This window comes from Hyaena hyaena, unplaced genomic scaffold (assembly GCF_003009895.1).
Source record: "Hyaena hyaena isolate Hyena2069 unplaced genomic scaffold, ASM300989v1 scaffold_234, whole genome shotgun sequence".
NCBI lineage: Eukaryota > Metazoa > Chordata > Mammalia > Carnivora > Hyaenidae > Hyaena > Hyaena hyaena.
Window position 1 is genome coordinate 662244 of NW_024080865.1, and position 15922 is coordinate 678165.

A 15922-nucleotide genomic window follows, 5' to 3' on the forward strand; every position below is an offset into this window, starting at 1 on the left:
CATCTTCTATTAGTGCAGAGAGTTAGTAATTTTTAAATAACTGTTTGTTTATTTTGAGAGAGAGAGAGAGACAGAGCATGTGAGCAGGGGAAGGGCAGAGAGAGAATCCCAAGGAGACTCCATGCTGGTGACACAGGGCTCAGTCTCACAAATCATGAGATCATGCCCCAAGCTGAAATCAAGAGTTAGACACTTAACTGACTGAGCCATCCAGGAGCCTCATGAATTAGTAATATTTTAAAGGTTAACCTCTCATATACACTTAATCATGATGTAATTATTCTATTTGTATATTGCTAAATTCCATTTGCTAATGTTTTAGGGAGAACTTTATGTGCCTATTCAAGAGGTATGCCAGTCTCCAATTTTCCTATCATATTTTTGTCAGGTTTTAATATCAGTGTGATCTGGCTTTATAAAATGAGTTAGGAACCTTTTTTGTTTGTTTGTTTTGTTTTTTACTATTTCCTGAAAGTTTATGCAAGATTGATATTACATCTTCCTTAAATATTTTATGTAATTCATCTGGACCTAGAGCTTTGGGGGGAGATTTTTATTATTTGGATTTTTAACCTTCTTGTCAGTTTTGGTAAATTGTGTTGTTCAAGGGTTTTTCTCTTTTATCTGTTACTGAATTTATTGTCATAAATTTGTTTATACTAACATTCTATCTTTTTAACATTTGTAGGATTTATAGCAGTGTTCCCTCTTCATTCTTCTTTTTTTCCTTAAGTGTTTATTTATTTTGCAAGAGAGCTTAAGCAAGTGAGGAAGGGGCAGAGAGAGAAGGAAAGAGAAAATCCCAAACAGGCTCCCTGCTGTCATCCCAGAACCTGTTGCAGAGCTCCATCTCAAGAGCCTTGAGATCATCACCTGAGCTGAAACCAAGAGTCAGATGCTAAACCAACTGAGCCACTCTCTTCATTCTTAATATTCATAATTAGTATTTTCTTTTTTCTTTATTAATTTTGCAAAGGGTTTAACTTTCATTAATGTTAACAAATAATCATCTTTTGGCTTTATCTTTGTCTTATAGTTAGTTTCTTTTTTTTTTTAATGTTGATTTTTGAGAGAGAGCGAGCATGAGTGGGGGAAGGGGCAAAGAGAGAGAATTCAAAGCAAGCTCCAGGCTCTGAGCTGTCAGCACAGAGCTTGATGTGGGACTTGAACCCACACAGCGTGAGATCATGACCTGAGCTGAAGTCGGATGCCAGCCGACTGAGCCACTCAGGCACCCCGTTAATTTCTTTATTACAACATTTGATCGAGAAGGTAGCCTGTATTATATCTGGTTAGAATCCATTTTTTAAAATGAGTATAATCTAACTCATGATTAATACCCTGTAGGTCACTCTAGTTGGATGGGGGGGACTACCAACTATGGGGGTCCCACTTGAATGGGGACTGGCAACACAGGCAGTGAAAGAATTCATCCAAGGCAGAACAAAAGAGATATAAATGTATTGGATCTACTGTAAGGGACCCGTGGGCAGGACAGCAAAAGAGACGCTGTCTGCAACAAGTCAGTCAGTAGTGAAGGGCCACAGTTATAGGGCAGAGTGAGGGAGTATGCGGACATATGGAATTTTCCCTTTTATGGTAATTGAAGGAACAGTGCCTGTTTGTAATTGGTCTGTTAGGACCTATGGCTATTTTGTCTTTTTTTTTTTTTAATGTTTTATTTATTTCTAGGAGAGAGAGAGAGACAGCGTGAGCAGGGGAGGGTCAGAGAGAGAGGGAGTCACAGACTGAAACAGGCTCCAGGCTCTGAGCTGACAGTCAGCACAGAGCCCGATGCGGGGCCCGAACCCACAAACCGCGAGATCATGACCTAAGCGAAAGTCGGACGCTTAACCGACTAAACCACCCAGGCGCCCCGACCTATGGCTATTTTGAAGTGGATTGTTTAATAAGCCTGTTTGCATTCAGCCCTATGGGCCCTTTTGCCTTGCTCAAGTTTCCATTGCTCAAGCCTGTTGCCTAAAAGCAGTGTCTACAACCCCCTTGTTTCTTGTTTCATAAATATATTGTTCAAATAATGAACTGACATTCAGTTCACACCTTGATGAATTCCAGGTAGAGACTATACTGGGTGGAGTTATCACACAAAGGAAACTTTATTTGCAGCAATTAAAATCATTTAAGTGTGAATGGGTTCCTATTATTTAGGGTTAGGATGAATATTCAGAAAGGGGGGCTTTGTCATTGTATGTAGAGGTAGGCATAAGGTTGAACCTGCACCTTAAGGAAACAGGTCTATACACACATTGTATGATATGTTAATGAGGCTTTTGCTCTTCCTGGGGCAAAGATTTTAGTATTATAACGAAGTAAAAGTAACTGTCACTCCATGGTCCACCTGTGCAGTTGTGAGTTGGAATTTGAGCTCAAAATGGTCTGGGTGGTTGGAGCCACCAGAGCTTTGTCTGGGCAGTCATTTTTGTTTGAGGGGTTGTTTTGGTTTCCATTATGGGATGCTATCTATGCCCATGGGGTTCTTTGCCTGAGTTAAAAGGTAAGCTGAGAAAAAGAGCTTAAAAAGGGTGGAACAAAGGTTGGTGAGTACATGCAGGTGGGCAATAAAGGTTAGTTGAGGTCTAGCTGGTTAACAGAATATCCACATTAAATTTTTATCTGTTTTGATCTTTTGTCTTCTGAAATAATATTAGTCTCCACCTGTGATTGTGGATTTGTCTTTTTATTATTGATTTTTTTTCCTATGGGTTTTTGCTTTATAGAAAGCTCTTTGAAGCTCTTTTATTCGTTAGAGTATTATAACTTCCTATGTCTTCTGTTAGTATGAAATTTTTCTTGCCTAAAATCTTTTTACCTTGTTCTAGTTTATCTCATGTTTGAGATAAATATTTGCTCATCTACTTTTTCTTCTTTTTAATTTTTTTAAAATATTTTTGAGAGAGGGAGCATGCATGCGCACACACGCTTGGGGGTGGGATGCAGATCGCGGGAGGGGCAGAGAGAGGGGAAGACACAGAATCTGAAGCAGGCTCCAGGCTTTTAGCTGGCAGTGCAGAGCCTGATGGAGGACTCGAACCTATGAACTGCAAGATCATGACCGGAGGCTTACCTGACTGAGCCATACAGGTGCTCCTAAATTTTTTTTAATGATTATTTATTTTTGAGAGAGAGGGAGAAACAGTGTGAATGGGGAAGGGACAGAGAGAGTGAGGGAGACACAGATTCCAGAGCAGGCTCTAGGCTCTGAGCTGTCAGAACAGAGCCTGACGTGGGTCTCAAACTCGTGGACTGTGAGATCATGACCTGAGCCGAAATCAGATGCTTAACTGACTGAGCCACCCAGGTGCCCCTGTTATTTCCTTTTTAAAATTTTAATTCCAGATGTGCCTCTTGTAAACAGTATCAGTCTAGACTAGAATAAGACATAGAATTTTTTTTTTTTACAACAAGCACATTTGAGCCATTTACAATTATTGTGATTGCTGATGTTTTCTTTGTACCCAGCTTTCTTATTGCATTTCGCACTTACCTTTCTCTCACCTTCTTACCTTCCTTTTTCCCCCTTTCTCCAATACTTCTAATTCTCCCTTCCAGTGTTTGCTGGCTCTTCCTGTCTTGCTAGCAGGTTTTGCAAGAAACCTCTTAAGTTTGTCCCATTACTTTTGATATCTGTATAGAATAACTGAATAAAGCAATGTTACCCAGACAGTGTACCTTTCCTCTATGTAAGCTTCAAATCTCATTTCTGGATTAATGATTGTTTTAGATTCAGTTCAAAAAGGGGAAAACTAATTTTACAGGAGACATACCTATAGCAGAGTTTTTGTTTCTATATGTATATCAGAGAAGGTGTGAGATCTGCATCTTGACCTATGGGTACCATGAGGTTTTAGGCCCACAATATAGACTTAATAAAAATGAGATGTACATTTTGCTTGGTCTCTCCTATACCCTTTCCCTCTAGAATATGGAATATATATGTCATGTGTCACTAGAGGGACACCTAGGCACAATTTAAATAGCAGTAAATCAATTGAGAGTTACCTGCTTTTATTCATTCATTTCTTTTAGATTATCATGAGAGAGCCTCTGATTCTTCTGTCAAACACTTGCTGATACTTTCCTCCTTACTTTTTGTAAATAGTGAACTGGATTCAGGCTCACTCACTGCCTCTTTAGGCACCAGTATTTAGCTAGAATTTAGTAATATCGTTTTGTTTTCCTTTTAAGTGAGTCTTTTCATTACGTTGTATTTTTTCACAGTAGTTACTAATTTTTCACTGAAGATGGTGATTAAATTTAGCTTTTAAAATTTTTGTTTTAAAAATTTGAATCAATTTTAAAGAAAAATGCTAAATATACAGGTAGGATGAAGTGGAATGGCAGAATTGGAGAATGTGGTATACGTTAGGAGGTTAGATATGGCCCTGATGGAAAAGGGGATATGGGAGTGAGTGAGATTTGGGAGTTGATTCTCCAGCATTTCTCAGGCATCTTGATTATTTCTGCTTTATCTGCAGAACTAACTTGTTTAAAGTTAGTTAAAAACACTCAGTTAAAGTGTTTACTGAGTATCTCCTTTGTTCAAAGAACTATCCTGAGAATAGGAGGATAAATATGGTGTTCACCTTGTAGTCTAGGTATGGGGGAGGACATGTATTGATGTGGGAACTAATGTGAGTATATGATGGTAAATGCTGTCAGAGCGGCCAGGATGTTGTACCGACGAGGAAGGGGAGGCTTTCTCTGGCTGGGGTCTCTCAAGGTCTTTGGCTCAAACTAATGTTTCACCTACATACCTTTCTTTCTTCCATTTTAGAATCTCTCTTCCTAAATCCACATCAGTTTCAGGGAGAGAAGAGGCTCTTGTGTGTAGGCATTACTCTGAGAAGGATTGGGTCCCAAAGAAAGAATGTCACTTTGGTCCTCAGGAGACAAAATGGCTCCTGGAGTTCTGGATCTAGCACACTTGTGTTTGACTGGATAGCTACTTAATTGTTTTGAGTCCCAGTTTCTTCATCTTTATTGATGATGATGAAACTCATGTCCTGCCTGCTTCATTAGACAGCATATGTGAGAGACATTTATGATACACACTTGCACATCCATATTATTTTCATTCTTATTGGAATTTGAAATCCTAATGGTTAACAATTTTGACTGTATTTTAGGTGTTTAATTATTTTTTCTCTATTTTTTTCCTAGGTCTTGATGCAGAACTTTATTATGTGAGAAATGACCTTATTAGTCACTACGCTTTATCCTTTAACCTGTTAGTACCCAGTGAGACAAATTTCCTGCACTTCACTTGGCATGCAAAGTCCAAGGTAAGTAAGAGAGTAGTCAACCAAAGATGTCAAGACAGGACCACTCAGGCCCAGAGGCCAATGCAAGGGCTGTATCTGAGTGATGGACTGACTACCATCTATACAGAAGGGCTAGGAGGTGGTGGGTTGTAGCAGTACTGAGTCTTTTCAGATTTAAAGTTTAAATCTTTGGCCTATTTCTTTAGACTTTCTCAAGCCTTGTAAAATGAAGGTAGCCACCATTTGTGTCAGGCTAATGACAGAACACTTACATCATTTCAGGCTTTTCAAGCAGGGATGCAGATCTAATTTGAAGAGGGAACAGTTGAACCTGCTAATGGACTGTGTTGTTATTGTGAAGCAATAGGGGTGGAGGAAAGGAAGTTGTTTTGGGTGTGTTTGATGTAATGGATACAGTTCTGCCCTTTATGGAGAAATGTTAAAAGTAGGGTACAGCAGATACAGGCACCTACATGTGCTGTGGCCAAGCTTCTTTAACTGTAATGAACCTCTTGCCTGACTTACTTGTAGATGAATTCTTCACATTTTCTCTGACTGGGCTCTGTGAACATGAAAAGTTTTCTCATAGGTCAAAAGTGGGAAGCTGAGGGAAGAGCTCACCTCCTCTAATCAACTTTAATTTCTTTTAATTAACATTACATATAAACTGAATAGGATTTTATTTGGGAAATAAAAACAGTTTTGCTACTAAAATCTCTTCTAAAGTTTTTTTTTAAATATTATAAAGTAGTATTTGTCCTGATATTTGTTGGAAGTCATTTAAATTTGATGACTTTAATATAGGTCTTTTTATGTATTTAGAAAACAATAATGAGTATTAGGAAAATTCAAGTATTAATAGAATTATTTAAAAAAACTGTCAAGACTTTGTAGATCTACAGCCAGAAGTAATCATTGTTTACAGTTTGTGTACCTTAAACTCATTATTTTAAATGTTTGTTAAGAGAGAGAGAAGGAGAGAATGAGAAAGAGAGGGAGAAAGAAAACTCAAGCAGGGGAAGGACAGAGAGAAAGGGAGACCAAGAATCTCAAGGCTCATGCTGTCAGTGCAGAACCTGATGTAGGGTTCGAATCCATGAACTGTGAGATTATGACCTGAGCCCAATCAAGTTGGATGCTTAACCCACTGAGCACCCCTGCCGTGTGCTCCCAAACTCATTTTTATTTTTACCTTTTTAAACAAAATGGGGATTTTATGACACCTGTGTTGTACAGTATTTCCCCCCCTACTTAATACTGTCTTTTGGCATCTTTCCATTTTGCTATTTATAGATTTAACTCATTCTCTGTAATGGCTCATTATAATATGATATTGTATAGATGCATGATTATTTTTTTAATTTTTATTTTTGAGAGAATGTTTTTAATTTTTTTTAAATTTTTGATGTCCCTTTCCTTATTTATTTCTGGTGACAATGTTGTTGAACATTAAGATGGAAAACAATGTACAGAAAAGGAAAAGGTAAAAGACAACTTTGACAGTTAATCTATACACTGGATATAGTGGCAGAGAACATAATATGGTCAGATTCTGGATATTCTTAACAGCTTTACTGAGGTGTAATTTACATATAATAAAATTCACTCATTTCAAGTACACAGTTCAGTGATTTTTAGAGAGTTTGTGTGAAATTTTCCAGAATTGTGCAGCCATCACCGCAATCCAGTTTTTTAACATTTCCATCACCCCAGTAGGGTCCCTTGTGCCCATTAGCAGTCACTTTTCAATCCTACCCCCAACCATAGGCAACCACTCATCTATCTCTGTCTATGCATTTTTCTATTCTGGACATTTCATATAACTGGAGTCGTAGAAAGTGTGGTCTTTTGTGACTGTTTTCGTTCACTTAGCAAATGTTTCTAAAATTTGTCCACATTATAGCATGATATCATCACTTCATTCCTTTATATTACTGAGTAGTATTTCTTTTCAGTAGACAATAATTTATCTGTTCACCAGTTGATGACCATCTGGGTTGTTCCACTTTTTGGCTAGTTATGAACGATGCTGCTGTGATCATTTTTATACAAGTCTCTTTGTGGGCTTATGTTTTCATTTCTCTTGGGTATGTACCAAGGTGTGAGATTGCTGGGTTGTATAGTAAAATTGTGTTTTAACTTCTTAAGAAACTGCCAAACTGTTTTTCCAAAATGGCTGCACCATTTTACATCCCCACCATCAAAGTACAAGGGTTCTAGTTTCTCTACATCCTCATCAACACTTGTTATTTTCTGGTTTATTTGATTATACCCATCATAGTGGGCATGAAGTAGTATCTTATGGTGGTCCTGAGAGAGAGAGCGTCTTAAGCAGGTTCCACACTCAGCATGGAGCCTGATGCAGGACTTGATTTCATGACTCTGAGATCATGACCTGAGCCAAAATCAAGGGTCAGACATTTAACCACTGAGCCACCCAGGCACCCGAATGTATGATCATTTCTTAAGTGCCTTATTGACACATGTATTTTTCATAGCATTTCACTGTTTCAAACAATCCTTCCTTTCTCTGTTGGAGATAGTTTCCTTCATTTCATCTGTCAGGCAAAATCATAGTATAGCGATAGTGAAAACAATTGGTAGTTCATCTTTTGTTGCTATTTCTACCTTTATTACTGTTGAATATAAAAATGCAGAAAAAATATGTGTGTGAATGTGTACTTGGATGTATGTATGTATGTATGTGTAGGTATATATGTCTATCTGTGTGTGTATACACATACATTGAGAACATCTTTGTTCAAAAATTTTTGTTCACTGCAGCATTATTTTTGAATAGTAAATTATCACCAAGTAGTGAAATGGCAGGGTCAGAGTGTGCCTGCTTAAAATTTTGATTAACATTGCCAAATTATTTCTCTCTTCCGTCTCCTAAGATGGTATCAGTGAACCACTATCCCTTACCAAGTGAATAGGTTCACTCCTTAACACTAAAAATTTTAGGTATAGCTGTTTGCTCTTCAGTGAGAAAAATGATTATATAACTATCCATAAATTCCTATTATTATTACTACAGTTGACCCTTGAATAACGTGGGAGTTACAGGGTACTGATGTGCTGCCCACCTCTTCCCCCCCAGTTGACAATCCATGAATAACTTTTGATTCCTTCAAAACTTAACTACTAATGGTCACATATTTTGTATGTTATAGATATAATATACTGTAATTCTTAACAACAAAGTAAGCCTGAGAAAGAAAATGTTAAAAAAAATCATAAGGAAGAGAAAATCCATTTATAGTACTATACTATTAAAAAAAAAATCTGGGTATGATGCCTGGGTGGCTCATTCAGTTAAATATCCCACTCTTGATTTATACTCAGATAATGATCCCACAGTCATGGGATTGAGCCCTACATTGGGCTCCATGCGGAGTGTGGAGCCTGCCTGAGATTCTGTATGTCCCTCTGGCCCTCTTCTCTGCTTGTGCTCACTCTCTTACAAAAAAAAAAAAAAATCCATGTAAGTGGTCTTGTGCAGTTCAAACACATGTTCAAGGTCAGCTGTATATATACTCAAACATATGTTACAGAAACATTATGTACACATATACATACAGGCATTAAAATACAGCTTCAGTAATATGATTAAAGTTGACTTAGTTTGGATTCTGGGTAAAACAGATGTGCCTTGTTGGAGCACCTCAGCTGTCCAGCATGGTTGCCTTCGGGTATCCAAATATGGAGCTGCTTTTTTAGTAGTGGATAGGTCTCTTTAGGGTAAAAACTGCAAAAACAGGTCAAGAGAGGAAATTCATGTGAAACAATTAAGAACATATAGTAAATAGTAACCTGGATATGCTGAAGTGCCAAAATAAATGGTACAGATAATTCAGAAAGGTTCACCTGAGACATTTAAAATTTAAAAAAAAAAATTTTTTTTTGAAAGAGATTGAGAGACAGAGACAAAGCGTGAGCAGGGAAGGGGCAGAGAGAGGAGGAGACACAGAATCTAAAGCAGGCTCCAGGCTCGGAGCTGTCAGCACAGAGCCTGACACAGGACTTGAACTCATCAACTGTGAGATCATGACCTGAGCTAAAGTAGGATGCCTAATCAACTGAACCACCCAGGTGCCCCAACTGGAGACATTTTCATATGAGCTATGTCATTTTCAATGAGCAGGTATCTGGACTCTTCAAGGAAACTGGACTAGCACATTTTTCAGTATTCTTATATAACATTTTTGTGGCCTTATTATTTAGGGGTGGGGTAGTAGCTTTTAATCTTGATATAATTTCAAACAAAGAAAAATTATAAGAACAGTACAAAGAATTTTCTTATATCCTTTACCCATATTCACCAATTATTATTACTGGGTTGCTTTATTTGCTTACTTTATCATTCATTATTTCTTTCCATCCACTGTCATGCACATACCCTTTTTTCTTGAACTGTGTGAAAGTGAATTGCAAGCATCCTGTTCCTTTAGCCTTAAATACATCAATGTATATTTTCTAAGAATAAGGACATTCTTTTTTTTTTTTTTTTTAGTGTTTCTTTTTGAAAGAGAGGAGGACAGACAATCTGAAGCAGGTTCTGCCCTAAGAGCAGAGAGCCTGATGTGGATCTCAAACTCAAGATTCATGAAATCACGACCTGAGTTGAAGTTGGACACTCAACCAACTGAGCCACCCAGGCACTCGAGAATAAGGCCATTCTTTATAAAACCTAATTACAACGATCAAAGTCAAGAAATTTAACGTTGATATAATACTATTATCTAATATCTAATCTATAGTAATCAGGTTTCATCAGTTATCCTGATGATACTCTATAGCTTTTTTTTCACCTGATTCAGTATCATGCATGCAGTTGATTAGTGTACCTTTAATCCTCTATTAATCTGGAACATTTCTGTGGCCTTTCTTTGTGTGTTTTGATCTTGACAGTTTTGAAATAAACAGGCCATGTGTTTTGTGGAATGTCCCTCAGTTTGAGCTGCTTGAGGTTTCCTCGTGATTAGATTCAAGAACCTGTCTTTGCTGGTAACACCACAGAAATGCTGTCCTTCACAGGACACATGATGTCAACTTGTCCCATTACTGGTGATCTCTAATCACTCAGTTCACTAAGCTTCTCTATTAAAGTTTTCTCCTTTATGATGAATAAGTAATTGTGGGGAGTTTTGTGAAATTATATTTAAAAAATCCATTTCTCATCTCCCTTTAAACCGCTAGTATTTGCATTTGTGTTTAGAACTAGGTTTCACTTTTTTTTGCCATTGCTATTGAAGAGTAGTAAGTTTCCTCTCACTGGAAGAGGTTAGAATCTACACTGGGTAACTATATGGTAGGAGTGTTGTAGAGGGATTTCAAGAATTTGTGGAGTAGTAGGGCCTTGATTTTATGTTTCCCTGCAATTCTGTTTCTGTGAACATCTTTTATGAAGAAAATCTTTTTATATTCTCCAAAAAATTGATAGTAAATCCTTTGTTACTTTTCCTACCTTTAATGTTGATAAATATAAAAACAAATAATACATATATTTTTAAGTAGTGAAAAATCTAATGAAATAGAGAATCTGTTCTAGTACTCTACTTCTGTTGAATAGGATGTGATTATTCCTGGGCCTACTTAGGAAAAAATAATGCTCGGGGTGCCTGGGTGGCTCAGTTGGTTAAGCGTCTGACTTCAGCTCAGGTCATGATCTCACGGCTCGTGGGTTCGAGACCCACATCAGGCTCTGTGCTGACAGCTAGCTTAGAGCCTAGAGCCTGTCTTCGGATTCTGTGTCTCCCTCTCTCTCTGACCCTCCCCGCCTTATGCTGTCTCTGTCTCTCTCTCAAAAATAAATAAAACATTAAAAAAATTAAAAGAAAAAAGATCTATCATGAGACTGGTTCCTAGGCAAGAATATGGTTAGTGAATTGTGAATAAGAATGCAGTGTGCCATATGGCAGTTAGAAGTGAAGAGAATTAAGCCTTTTCTTAATCATTCTTTTTTTAAAAAAATACACATACACTGAATGTTTTTATCTGGAATGGTTTCAGAGATCAGACATTGCTAAAAGTGGATGTCTGAGGACTTTTAGAAGCCTGTCACAGGAGGAAGTTGGAGTGGAAGAGAGTAGATAGAGGAAAGGGTTCAGATGAATGAACATATTTGAAGCAGTACTGGCCTGGGCACATGTTGGATCAGGAGGAGCCTTGGCATAGCTCTATGGTACTTCCATATTCTTCACGCATAATTTCTAAACTACTTCTGTGATAGGTTTTAACTACCATCATTCATGCACATTTGGGTTACTATTGCTGGAATGATATTCCTGGTAAGGCAGAAGTTCCCTAACTTTTTAGAGGACACCGCCACCTTTTTACACATCTAGGGCTGAAGCCTAGAAGGGGTCCTGTACTTCTCCTGCACCTGCCAAGTCCAGTTGTCTTCATAATTATACCTTACCCTTACGTCTCTCTGGACTTAATGCCTCATCTGTAATTTGGGCCTTTTTTGGGTTTTGTTTTGTTTTGTTTTTATACAAATAGTTTATTGTCTTCTATCTTAAAATGTTTTATAATAAAAAATTAAGGAATATGTTTGTATTAATTCAGTTTCAGGCTTTGGCCATCAATGCAACTCCTAATTCCAGTTCTAGGTTATAATCTCTTTGGTAATTTTAGCACAGCTGAATTGAACTTTGTTTATTTTAAAAATTAATCTTTAGAGTATTCAATTTATGCTTATGGTGCAGAATTCAAAAGGCATAAAAGAAGGGGTAAACAGTGAAAAATAAGTCCCCTACACCTTCCTAGTACAGCCCCCACACAATCCAGCCACCGAGTTTCCCTTCCATTGACAACCACTGTTACTTGATTCCTGTCTCCCCTTCTAAAGATAGTCTGTACATAGATGTGTGTGTGTGTGTATGTATACTTTTTTTAAACAAGTAAACTGCATTCTTTTCTGCAGTTTGCAGAGCACTGAACAACATATCCTAATGAAGTTCTCTGTCACTGCATAGACTTGAACTTTTTTTTCCTTCCAATCACTAAAAAATACATTACATGGTTGACTTTGGCTTATTGATCACTTACTATGAGAAAAAAAATAAGACCCAGGTTTGGAAAGAGACTTGCTTACGGTAGTAGTGGAAGCAGAAGACACAGGAAGTAGAGATGACTTAAAATGGGAAAGTCACACAAGGGAGCAAGAGAGACATGGGTTCTTCACCTGATCTTGTTGGCTCTGAGATGCAGTCATGAACTTTCTGGAGGAAGGCTGTGCCTCCTAAACTCTTGACACTTTATCAGAAATTCTCAGTTCTTGCTTTTTAAGATGAGCCAGGAAGTAAAATATTTACTTCCCAAAGATCTCAAGGTTCTCCTTCATATGTTCGTTCACACAGTAGATATTTTAACATTAGTTTTCACACATCAAAGCTTTTGCTAATAGAGGTGTTCTTCCGTGTTTACTTGACTTTTGTCTTGCAAAACAGAGTATGGTCTTCTCAGAGGCTGAAGCTGTATCTTATTCTTGACATCTGTGTCAGATTGTTTTAGTGAATGGTCGTTAAATAGCATTGGTTAATTGCATTTCCAGGTGGGATGAAAACAACTCTGGTATTTCTTCTCTTTCACAAGGCCACACAGTCATCAAAAGAAAAAAAAAAAAGCGAAGATTACTAGGTAGTTTTAACAAACTGCTTCTTCTGTATTCCGGAACATTCTCTGATATCCAGGGGAATAAAGCTTGCCATTATGTCTGTTGAGTGTCAGTATATATGTTAGATAGTTGGAAGGCAAAAATATACCAAAATGTAGCTGAATACTCTTCCAGCTCACTTCCACTTCTGTATCTCTTCTCCGGTTTCAGGAATTCTTCATGATTGTCAGGAGGTTTTGTAGGGAACTTGTCCAGAGTTCCTGCAGCAGCCCCAGGGGAGAGCCAGGAGTATCCCCTGCAGAGTGGGATTTCTATGAAAAAGGAACACTTCTGGTCAATTCAGAGAAATTAAAAGGCTATACAGCTGCAGGCAAATGTATTCACTTTAAATCTGTTCCAGAAGGAAATGGCTTTACTCATCAGCTGCCTATTGGCAGTTGCCATTTGTTTCCAAGTAAGGGAAGACTACCAAAACTGTTTATTTTTTAGCTTATTCAAATATTTATATTTTCTCTAGCTACTTTTCTGAAATATTTTGGCTCCTTTTTTCTGATAAACAACTGCTATTCAGATTTCCTTTGTTCCAGTAGATTATGAATGTTAGCTTTAGAATGGATGTTTCTTCAAAAGATCACTGGCAAGTGAGGTTCCACATAAATTGATACATGGCAAAGTAGAGAAAATTGGCAATTTCTTCTCTGCCCCAGAAACTGCAGTTCAAAAATTAATGTTCTAAAGATTTCAGAGGGAGAAGAGAAGTGCCCTCATACTCCTTGTTCCTCCAGGCTGCTGTTCTGGCCAGAGGTCAACCTTCTCAAACTTGCTACCCAGTCCCTTCACCACCTCTCCCTAATTCCACTCACAAGCTCATTTCCCTCCCCTTTATTTTCTCTGAGATACTTAGGTGCTAGTCTTGTCCCCTGCCTTCTGCATTGCAGTTAGGGCCTTTGACCCCTGATTGGTGCTCTGTGCTTTCTTAGAAGTTCTGGTTTCTGGTTATCTGTGCCTCTGCTTATGATAACTGAGACCTAGAATAAAAGAGATAGCGAATGTGGGGAAACATACATTTGACTTTGAATCTGTTAGATTCGAGAGCTGTAAGATTATTAGATACATAGGCCTAGTAGGTGATTGAGCCTATGGGAGCGATTGAAGTTGTAAGAGAGTGAGAGACCAGTGGATGATACAGGATCCCATCGGGGATGAAATGGGTTAGAACCTAATATACTAGGAGAGGAGCATTTATTATTTGGAAAGGAGAATATGTCTTTCCTTGGGACTGGAGTGCAGAGGTTGAATACTCTAACAGAGGTCTCTGGTGCTGAAAAGAAAGGAGGAAGGGAGTTCCTTGTGTGCTAGCCCAAGGAGATAAGAACATTGAATGACGGAAGTGGGGAGGGTAGCAGGTAGTGGAGTGGTGAGGTCCTGTGACATTCGGAGTTGAGTAAACTAGGGAGAGTGAAGTGTCTGTGAGGAAGGGCTTGCTGATAGGCTTAACAGTCTGCCTTGAGCCTGGGGGTCATTCTTGTGTAGAAGCACCCTTCTGTCTGCAAATGTGATTTCCTACATTGGTGCTGGGCAGCATTAGATTGAGAGGTGGTTAGGGTGCTGGTGCGACCCTCTATGACTATGGAGGGGAGTGAACCAGTTACTGTGCCAGTAACTTTGTAGTCTTTGGGGCACAGTCTGTGGGAAAGTGAAACCAGGCCCCTGGCTGGGTGGGAGAGGAGGGAAATAAGTGAATTGGCCTTTGCAGCCCAGTTCTGAATACCATTGGCTTACAAATGTGCTTCATAAATGTTAGCCGAATTGGTGGTGGAGACAAAGAACTGGTTTTGTAGGAATCAGAGGTAGTGATGGGATCTTTGATAGGGTGGGGTTTTTATATTTGTTTTGATTCTCGAGTAATTCTTTATCATGTAGGATTACTGAATATATAATATTGAAGCCATTGGGAATGTGGCAGGAGAAAAAGTGAGCCGTGGGCCAAGGCCTCTGTAAAGTTTTTGTCTGTTGTTGATATTGATGGCCATCAATAGCCATCTTGAGTAGAATTTGTGAGTTTAGGGTATAGGGGATTTCTCATGAGGGAAGGATGTCTAGAAAGGACCTAATAATCCTAAAAGAATGCTGACTCTATTGTCTAGGCCCTGAGGGTTAGGTGTTCTAAGAACTAAGAACTGAATGATAGGCAGGGGGAAGAGATCCCAGGAAAGCCAGGTTGTAAGAGAAGGTGGGTAAAGACATTTGTGAAAAGGCTAAGGGTGTAGGGGACTGTTTAGAACAGCGGAGGTCCCAAGACGGAGGACAAAACAGAAGGGCTGCAGCAAGTTCTTGGCAGAGCACTGGAAGGCTTGCTTGAGTCACAATCTCTGGGGTCCATAGTGAGCTGTTGCTTATGGGAGAAGAGCAGTGGGGCACTAGGGTAGGTACTCTGGAATGACAGCTGATGCCCCTGGGGTCTGCATTTATCAGGGGACCTGTGCCAGGCTGACAGATGTGTTGTCTTAATTATCTCCTTTGATCCTCATAATGTATTAGCCTCATTTTATAGAAACTGAAACTCAGAAAAGTTAATATACCTAAAGGTCACACAGTCTCATGGTTCCGATCCAACTCTTGCTGATTATGCTTAGTTTCTTTTGTGTACTTGCCCTTCATGTATTGTCCTGTTCAAAGACAGCATGAGTATAGGAATATAGTCAATGCATTCTGTAGTATTAGTCAGTCAGTGAGTATTGCTGGAAAGCCTGCTCTTTTTTGGCCCAAACTCAGCAGGGGTGTAGCTAGCTCTTTAGCATCCCCTGGTGGCAGTGACAGTAGTGCTGAGGTAAGAGTGAACACTGATTAGCCCTAGGTACCATACAGTTAGTGATAGGCAGCAAAAAGAACATTTTCTTTGTTGTGAACATGGCACTTACCAACTACAGCCTTTAACAGTTGTTTGTATATGTTAAATTAATGTAAATTAAATGTAAATTAAGTTTAAATAATGTAATGTAAATTAAAAGATTTTTTA

General features: G+C 38.5%; 1 protein-coding gene across 2 annotated transcripts in view; it reads left to right on the top strand.

Moving 5' to 3' along the window:
• The window catches only part of RYK (receptor like tyrosine kinase), a 96641-nt gene that overhangs the window by 27921 nt on the left and 52798 nt on the right, over positions 1-15922 (top strand). For both annotated transcript variants that reach the window (XM_039243885.1, XM_039243886.1), the window contains exon 2: positions 5182-5303. In XM_039243885.1, coding sequence (XP_039099816.1) covers positions 5182-5303 — 122 coding nt within the window. The remainder of the gene's footprint in view (positions 1-5181; positions 5304-15922) is intronic.